This window comes from Triticum dicoccoides, chromosome 2B, assembly GCF_002162155.2.
Source record: "Triticum dicoccoides isolate Atlit2015 ecotype Zavitan chromosome 2B, WEW_v2.0, whole genome shotgun sequence".
NCBI classification, from domain to species: Eukaryota; Viridiplantae; Streptophyta; class Magnoliopsida; order Poales; family Poaceae; genus Triticum; species Triticum dicoccoides.
The window spans coordinates 462,822,871-462,833,011 of NC_041383.1; the positions used below are offsets into that span (position 1 = coordinate 462,822,871).

Below are 10,141 nucleotides of genomic sequence, written 5' to 3' on the forward strand. Positions count from 1 at the left end.
TGTGGCACATAACGATTCGGGATTATTGAGGAGACGCCAAGCTTGTTTAGCTAACAATGCGAGGTTAAAACAATATATATCTCGGAAGCCCATTCCTCCTTGACCTTTTGGAACACACATCTTCCACCACGCCATCCATCGCATCCTTTTTTTGTTATCCTCGTCACCCCACCAGAATTGCGACATCGCGTCAATGATTCCTTTGCAAACTTTTTTTAGGAATTTTAAAGACGAACATGGCATATGTTGGGATAGCTTGAACAACTGATTTAAGCAAAATTTACTTCCCTCCTACCGATAACAGCTTCTCTTTTCACTAATTTTCATAATAATTCGATCAATCGAGAGCTGAAAACAATCGCTTTTGTACGTCCCCATTGGCAGGTAACCCCAAATATCTATAATAAGTGCCTCGGTCATAATATTCATAATGGTACAGATATGCACCTTGTCTTCTACTTTGGTATTTGGGCTAAAGAAAATGGTGGATTTTTTGACACTCGCCATTTGCCCCGAGGCGGCACAATAAGAATTCAAAACCGCCCTCAAAGCCTCCACATTCGTAGCATTAGCCCACATAAGAATCAACGAATCATCCGCAAAGAGTAGGTTGGAAACTGCGGGGGTATCTCCGCAAACCTTTATACTGGAAATATTACCAGTTTCCTCCGCATTTGCTAGGAGAGCAGTCAGACCTTCTGTACATAATAAGAACAAATAGGGAGATAGAGGGCCCCCTGCCTCAGTCCTCTTGTGGGCTTGAAACTGCCAGTCTCACCGGCATTAAAGTGCACCGTGTGCTCCACAGAGGACACACATTGCATAATTAGATTCACCCAATTCTCCTTAAAACCTAGTTTCAACAAAATTGCTTTTAAAAAACACCATTCCACTTTGTCATAAGCTTTGTGCATGTCCAGTTTGATGGCACACAAACCCTCCCTACCCGCTCTTTTCTTTTTTATTGTGTGGAAACACTCATATGCCACTAAAATATTAGATGTGATCATTCTCCCAGGCACAAAAGCACTCTTAGTTGGGCTGATAATATCTGATAGAATTATTTTTAAATGTGCAACAATCATTTTTGAAATAACCTTATACACCACATTGCATAAAATTATTGGTCTAAATTGAGTAAAATTTTCTGGAGAGTTAACCTTTGGGATCATAACAATTGCAATATCATTCCATCCTGCCGGTATTTAACATGTATTAACCGCCTGGAGGACCTCTTCTGTCAGGTCCTCTCCCAACATAGGCCAAAATCTTTTATAAAAAATAGCATGTAGACCATCTGGGCCCGGTGCTTTTAAATCACCAATATCAAATAAAGCCTTCCGAACATCTTCTGCCTTGTATGGAGCCATGAGGGCATTATTCATTTCACCCGTCACTTTTCTTCTAACCAAAGAAAGAACTTTCGGATTAGGTTGAGAGACTTCTGACGTAAAGAGGTTTGAGAAATACCCTCTAATGTGATCCTTCATCTCCGACCCCTGCACCCATACCCCATCAACCCCAAGTAATTTTTTAATCCGATTACTCTTCTTTCTTGCTATTGCAGCATTATGGAAAAAAGATGTGTTTCGGTCCCCATGCGATAACCAGTTTGCACGCCCACGCTGTATCCAGTAAATCTCCTCTTGTTCCATTAAATTTTCAATAAGAATGAGAATATCCTTTTGTCGCGTTTGGGAGTCCACATTCATAGGTCCCCTCCTAAGCTTTTCCAATTCTTTTTTGAGCTTTTTTATTCTCTATTTCGGTCCTCTCAGAGTCTCGCGGTCCCAGTTATGCATGTCCGCCTGTACTGCTCGAGTACGATCAACGAGAGATGGCCCAATACCCAAATTATGTTCCTTCTCCCATGTCGTACGCACAATTTATATGGCCATCTCATCTTTGATCCATCTAGCTTCGAACTTATCCACTCGTCCCATTTGGGTATTAAAAATATTGCCATCAAAATATTCCATATCTAGGACGAGTGGGCGGTGATCGGAATAAACACGTTCCTCATTAATGATAGCAGCCCTCGGGAATTAGTTCGCCCCTTCCAGATTGCAAACTGGACGGTCAAGTCTCTCCCTAGTATCGCCTCTCCTCCGAGTAAAAGGATCGCCAATACATCCCATATCCTCGAGGCCGCACTCTGCTAAACAATTACGAAAATCTCTCATCATAGCATTAGGTCTCGCATTGCCGCCCTCTTTTTTCGACGAGAGCAAAATTTCATTAAAATCCCCTAGGACCACCCATGGGTGATCGCCCTTATTATGTAAGTTCTGAATATTATCCCAAGATAAATTATGCTCACTCCAAGCCGGATGACCATAGAATCCCGTAAACCGCCAATGTGAAGGAAGTATGCCCTTGAGGCAATAATAAAGTTGTTATTTTATATTTCCTTATTCATGATAAATGTTTACTATTCATGCTAGAGTTGTATTAACTCGAAACTTGACACATGTGTGGATACATAGACAAAACACCGTGTCCCTAGTATGCCTCTACTTGACTGGCTCGTTAATCAAAGATGGTTAAGTTTCCTAGCCATAGACATGTGTTGTCATTTGATGAAAGGGATCACATTATTAGGAGAATGATGTGATGGACAAGACCCATCCGTTAGCATAGCATATTGATCGTTCAGTTTTACTGCTACTACTTTCTTCATGTCAAATACATATTCCTCCGGCTATGAGATTATGCAACTCCCGGATACCGAAGGAATGCCTTGTGTGCTATCAAACATCACAACGTAACTGGGTGATTATAAAGATGCTCTACAAGTATCTCCGAAGGTGTTTGTTGGGTTGGCATAGATCGAGATTAGGATTTGTCACTCCGAGTATCGGAGAGGTATCTCTGGGCCCTCTCGGTAATGCACATCATAAGAAGCCTTGCAAGCAAAGTGACTAATGAGTTAGTTGCAGGATGATGCATTACAGAACTTGTAACGAGACTTGCCGGTAACGAGATTGAACTAGGTATGAAGATACCGACGATCGAATCTCGGGCAAGTAACATACCGATGACAAAGGGAATAACGTATGTTGTCATAACAGTTCAACCGATAAAGATCTTCATAGAATATATGGGATCCAATATGAGCATCCAGGTTCCGTTGTTGGTTAATGACCGGAGAGGTGTCTCGGTCATGTCTACATAGTTCTCTCACCCGTAGGGTCCGCATGCTTAACGTTCGATGACGATTTGTATTATATGAGTTATGTGATTTGGTGACCGAATGTTGTTCGTAGTCTCGGATGAGATCACGGACATGATGTGGAGTCTCGAAATGGTCAAGAGGTAAAGATTAATATATAGGATGATAGTATTCGGACACCGGAAGTGTTACAGGGGTACCGGGTACGTATCGGGTCACCGGAAGGGGTGCCGGGCAACCCCCGGCAAACTACATGGGCCTAATGGGCCTAGAGGGGGACAGACCAGCCCCTTAGTGCGCCCCATGTAGGACGAATTGGGGCGGAAAGGAAAGGAAGGAAGAGAGAAGAAAGGGGAGGGATTCGGCCTCCTCCTTCCTTCCCTCCCCCTCCTCCTTCCTTCCCCCTCCGACACTTATGGAAGGGGGGAGACCGACTTGTGGGAGGCACCCAAGTAGGATTACTCCTACTTGGGACGCCCCTTTCTGTCCCTCTCCCACCTATATATATGTGGGGGGCACCGCTAGAACTCACATCATTGATTCCTAGCCGTGTCTGGCGCCCTCCTCCACAGTTTACGCCTCCGGTCATATTCACGTAATGCTTAGGCGAAGCCCTGCGCGCTTGACTTCACCATCACCGTCACCAAGCCGTCGTGCTGATGCAACTCTCCCTTGACACTTTGCTGGATCAAGAATTCAAGGGACGTCATTGACCTGAACATGTGTAGAACTCAGAGGTGTCGTACGTCCGGTGCTTGATCAGTCGGAACGAGAAGAAGTTTGACTACATCAACCGCGTTAACAAACGCTTCCACTTTCGGTCTACGAGGGTACATGGACACACTCTCCCCCTCTCGTTGCTATGCATCTCCTAGATAGATCTTGCGTGAGCGTAGATTTTTTTTTGAAATTGCATGCTACGTTTCCCAACAGTGGCATCCGAGCCAGGTCTATGCGTAGATGATATGCACGAGTAGAACACAAAGAGTTGTGGGCGGTGATCATCATACTACTTACCACCAATGTCTTATTTTGATTCGGCGGTATTGTTGGATGAAGCAGCCCAGACCAACCTTACATGACCACGTTCATGAGACCGGTTCCACTGACAGACATGCAACTAGTTTTGCATAGAGGTGGCTGGCGGGTGTCTGTTTCTCCAACTTTAGTTGAATCGAATTTGACAGCGGCCGGTCCTTGTTGAAGGTTAAAACAGCAAACTTGATAAATCACCGTTGTGGTGTAGGTAAGAACAGTTCTTGCTAGAAGCCTGTAGCAGCCACGTAAAACTTGCAACAACAAAGTAGAGGACGTCTAACTTGTTTTTGCAGGGCATATTGTGATGTGATATGGTCAAGACATGATGTGACCTACGTTGTTGTATGAGATGATCATGTTTTTTAAAAGTTATCAGCAACTGGCAGGAGCCTTATGGTTGTCGCTTTATTGTATGAAATGCAAACGCCATGTAATTGCTTTATGTTATCACTAAGCAGTAGCAATAGTTGTAGAAGCAATAGTTGGCGAGACGACCACAACGCTACGATGGAGATCAAGGTGTTGAGCCGGTGACGATGGAGATCATCACGTTGCTTTGGAGATGGAGATCAAAAGCACAAGATGATGATGGCCATATCATGTCACATATTTTGATTGCATGTGATGTTTATCTTTATGCATCTTATTTTGCTTAGTATGGCAGTAGCATTATAAGCTGATCCCTTAACTAAATTTCAAGGTATAAGTGTTCTCCCCGAGTATGCACCGTTGCAAAAGTTCTTCGTGCTGAGACACCACGTGATGATCGGATGTGATAAGCTCTACGTTCACATACAATGGGTGCAAGCCAGTTTTGCACATGCGGAATACTCGGGTTAAACTTGACGAGCCTAGCATGTACAAACATGGCCACGGAACACTGGAGACCGAAAGGTCGAACGTGAATCATATAGTAGATATGATCAACATAGAGATGTACGCCATTGATGACTACTCCATCTCATGTGATGATCGGACATGGTTTAGTTGATTTGGATCACGTATCATTTAGATGACTTGAGGGATGTCAATCTAAGTGGGAGTTCTTAAGTAATATGATTAATTGAACTTAATTTATCATGAACTTAGTCCTGATAGTGTTTGCATATCTATGTTGTAGATCAATGGCCCGTGTTGAAAGAAATATGCCCTAGAGGCAATAATAAAGTTGTTATTTTATATTTCCTTATTTCATGATAAATGTTTATTATTCATGCTAGAATTGTATTAACCGGAAACTTGATACATGTGTGCATACATAGACAAAACACCGTGTCCCTAGTAATCCTCTACTAGACTAGCTCGTTAATCGAAGATGGTTAAGTTTCCTAACCATAGACATGTGTTGTCATTTGATGAACGAGACCACATCATTTGGAGAATGATGTGATGGACAAGACCCATCCGTTAGCATAGCATATTGATCGTTAAGTTTTATTGTTATTGCTTTCTTCATGTCAAATACATATTCCTCCGGCTATGAGATTATGCAACTCCCGGATACCGGAGGAATGCCTTGTGTGCTATCAAACATAACAACGTAACTGGGTGATTATAAAGATGCTCTACAAGTATCTCCGAAGGTGTTTGTTGGGTTGGCATAGATCGAGATTAGGATTTGTCACTCCGAGTATCGGAGAGGTATCTCTGGGCCCTCTCGGTAATGCACATCATAAGAAGCCTTGCAAGCAAAGTGACTAATGAGTTAGTTGCAGGATGATGCATTACAGAACGAGTAACGAGACTTGCCGGTAACGAGATTGAACTAGGTATGAAGATACCGACGATGGAATCTCGGGCAAGTAACATACCGATGACAAAGGGAATAACGTATGTCGTCATAACAGTTCAACCGATAAAGATCTTCATAGAATATATGGGATCCAATATGAGCATCTAGGTTCCGCTGTTGGTTATTGACCGGAGAGGTGTCTTGGTCATGTGTACATACTTCTCTCACCCGTAGGGTCCGCACGCTTAACGTTCGATGACGATTTTTATTATATGAGTTATGTGATTTGGTGACCGAATGTTGTTCGTAGTCTCGGATGAGATCACGGACATGATGTGGAGTCTCGAAATGGTCAAGAGGCAAAGATTTATATATAGGATGATAGTATTCGGACACCGGAAGTGTTCCAGGGGTACCGGGTACGTATCGGGTCACCGGAAGGGGTGCCGGGCAACCCCCGGCAAACTACATGGGCCTAATGGGCCTAGAGGGGGACAGACCAGCCCCTTAGTGCGCCCCATGTAGGACGAATTGGGGCAGAAAGGAAAGGAAGGAAGAGAGAATAAAGGGGAGGGATTCGGCCTCCCCCTTCCTTTCCTCCCCCTCCTCCTTCCTTCCCCCTCCGACACTTATGGAAGGGGGGAGACCGACTTGTGGGAGGCGCCCAAGTAGGATTACTCCTACTTGGGATGCCCCTTGCTGTCCCTCTCCGACCTATATATATGTGGGGGGGGGCACCGCTAGAACTCACATCATTGATTCCTAGCCGTGTCTGGCGCCCTCCTCCACAGTTTACGCCTCCGGTCATATTCACGTAATGCTTAGGCGAAGCCCTGCGCGCATGACTTCACCTTCACCGTCACCAAGCCGTCGTGCTGATGCAACTCTCCCTTGACACTTTGCTAGATCAAGAATTCAAGGGACATCATCGACCTGAACATGTGTAGAACTCAGAGGTGTCGTACGTCCGGTGCTTGATCAGTCGGAACGAGAAGAAGTTTGACTACATCAACCGCGTTAACAAACGCTTCCACTTTCGGTCTACGAGGGTACATGGACACACTCTCCCCCTCTCGTTGCTATGCATCTCCTAGATAGATCTTGCGTGAGCGTAGATTTTTTTTTTGAAATTGCATGCTACGTTTCCCAACAGTGGCATTCGAGCCAGGTCTATGCGTAGATGATATGCACGAGTAGAACACAAAGAGTTGTGGGCGGTGATCATCATACTACTTACCACCAATGTCTTATTTTGATTCGGCGGTATTGTTGGATGAAGCAGCCCGAACCAACCTTACATGACCAAGTTCATGAGACCGGTTCCACTGACAGACATGCAACTAGTTTTGCATAGAGGTGGCTGGCGGGTGTCTGTTTCTCCAACTTTAGTTGAATTGAATTTGACCGCGGCCGGTCCTTGTTGAAGGTTAAAATAGCAAACTTGATAAATCACCGTTGTGGTGTAGGTAAGAACAGTTCTTGCTAGAAGCCTGTAGCAGCCACGTAAAACTTGCAACAACAAAGTAGAGGACGTCTAACTTGTTTTTGCAGGGCATATTGTGATGTGATATGGTCAAGACATGATGTGACATACGTTGTTGTATGAGATGATCATGTTTTGTAAAAGTTATCAGCAACTGGCAGGAGCCTTATGGTTGTCGCTTTATTGTATGAAATGCAAACGCCATGTAATTGCTTTACGTTATCACTAAGCAGTAGCAATAATTGTAGAAGCAATAGTTGGCAAGACGACCACAACGCTACGATGGAGATCAATGTGTTGAGTCGGTGACGATGGAGATCATCACGTTGCTTTGGAGATGGAGATCAAAAGCACAAGATGATGATAGCCATATCATGTCACATATTTTGATTGCATGTGATGTTTATCTTTATGCATCTTATTTTGCTTAGTATGGCAGTAGCATTATAAGCTGATCCCTTAACTAAATTTCAAGGTATAAGTGTTCTCCCCGAGTATGCACCGTTGCGAAAGTTCTTCGTGCCGAGACACCACGTGATGATCGGATGTGATAAGCTCTACGTTCACATACAATGGGTGCAAGCCAGTTTTGCACATGCGGAATACTCGGGTTAAACTTGACGAGCCTATCATGTACAAACATGGCCACGGAACACTGGAGACCGAAAGGTCGAACGTGAATCATATAGTAGATATGATCAACATAGAGATGTACGCCATTGATGACTACTCCATCTCATGTGATGATCGGACATGGTTTAGTTGATTTGGATCACGTATCATTTAGATGACTTGAGGGATGTCAATCTAAGTGGGAGTTCTTAAGTAATATGATTAATTGAACTTAATTTATCATGAACTTAGTCCTGATAGTGTTTGCATATCTATGTTGTAGATCAATGGCCCGTGTTGAAAGAAATATGCCCTAGAGGCAATAATAAAGTTGTTATTTTATATTTCCTTATTTCATGATAAATGTTTATTATTCATGCTAGAATTGTATTAACCGGAAACTTGATACATGTGGGGATACATAGACAAAACACCGTGTCCCTAGTAATCCTCTACTAGACTAGCTCGTTAATCGAAGATGGTTAAATTTCCTAACCATAGACATGTGTTGTCATTTGACGAACGGGATCACATCATTTGGAGAATGATGTGATGGACAAGACCCATCCGTTAGCATAGCATATTGATCGTTAAGTTTTATTGTTATTGCTTTCTTCATGTCAAATACATATTCCTCCGGCTATGAGATTATGCAACTCCCGGATACCGGAGGAATGCCTTGTGTGCTATCAAACATAACAACGTAACTGGGTGATTATAAAGATGCTCTACAAGTATCTCCGAAGGTGTTTGTTGGGTTGCCATACATCGAGATTAGGATTTGTCACTCTGAGTATCGGAGAGGTATCTCTGGGCCCTCTCGGTAATGCACATCATAAGAAGCCTTGCAAGCAAAGTGACTAATGAGTTAGTTGCAGGATGATGCATTACGGAATGAGTAAAGAGACTTGCCGGTAACGAGATTGAATTAGGTATGAAGATACCGACGATCGAATATCGGGAAGTAACATACCGATGGACAAAGGGAATGACATATGTTGTCATAACGGTTCGACCAATAAAGATCTTCGTAGAATATGTGGGAGCCAATATGAGCATCCAGGTTCCGCTAATGGTTATTGACCGGAGTAGTGTCTCGGTCATGTCTACATAGTTCTCGAACCCGTAGGGTCGCACGCTTAACGTTCGTTGACGCTAGAGTAATATTGGGATATTTGATGAGTGATGGCCCACAAGTATATGGGGTCAATTCTATCCTTTTCGATAAGTAAGAATGTCGGACCCAACGAGGAGTAAAGAAAATGACAAGTGGTTTTCAGCAAGGTAATGTCTGCAAGTGCTAAAATGGTAAGTAGCAGAGTAGTTTGATAGCAAGATAATTTGTAACGAGCAAGTAATGATAGTAGTAAAAAAAGTGCAGCAAGGTAGCCCAATCCTTTTGAGGCAAAGGACAGGTCAAAACTGTCTCTTATGATAAGCAAAGTGTTCTTGAGGGCGGGAATTTCATCTAGTCACTTTCATCATGTTGGCTTAATTCGTGTTCGCTACTTTGATAATTTGGTATGTGGGAGGACCGGTGATTAGGTGTTGTCCTTACTTGAACAAATTTCCTACTTATGATTAACCCTCTCGCATGCATCCGCAACTACGAGCAAAGTATTAAGAATCTTTCCCTACTAATAAAGCACGGAGTGCTTCTGGTCGTACGTCATCGGCGTTTTTGCGAAAAAGCCCCTCTGTTTCTTTGAAATTAACCCGCAGTCCAAAAATAAATGAGAAAAAACGATTCGATGTCGCTCACTTGTCTTCTGGTCGCCCCGCTGGGCAATCACCGATTGTAAATGAGAAGAGCCGATCTGAAGATACATACAAAATCGGCCGTGTGATCCGATCTGAAGAAGAAAGCTGCTATCTACAAAGATGGAACAAAAAAAATGGCCATCATTCCAATCTGAGGAAGGAGAGACCCGATCTGACAGAAAAATTACACCACCAACACGGCTAGGCCGACGAAGCAGGCCGACGCTGCCAGACGCGCTGCCTCTGGCCCGCTACAGCCGCTCGGCCCCGATGGCTCGGGACGAGGCACGGTGGGAACCACGGCGGCCGGGGTCCAGTGGGGTCCGGCAAGCGAGCGACTGGG

General features: G+C 43.8%; 1 protein-coding gene across 1 annotated transcript in view; it reads right to left on the reverse strand.

Moving 5' to 3' along the window:
- Nucleotides 1-9,669: 9,669 nt before the first annotated feature.
- Nucleotides 9,670-10,141, reverse strand: part of LOC119364229 — a 1,092-nt gene continuing 620 nt past the window's right edge. Inside the window, exon 3 of the mRNA XM_037629660.1 lies at nucleotides 9,670-9,910. Coding sequence (XP_037485557.1) covers nucleotides 9,675-9,910 — 236 coding nt within the window. The 3' untranslated portion in view covers nucleotides 9,670-9,674. The remainder of the gene's footprint in view (nucleotides 9,911-10,141) is intronic.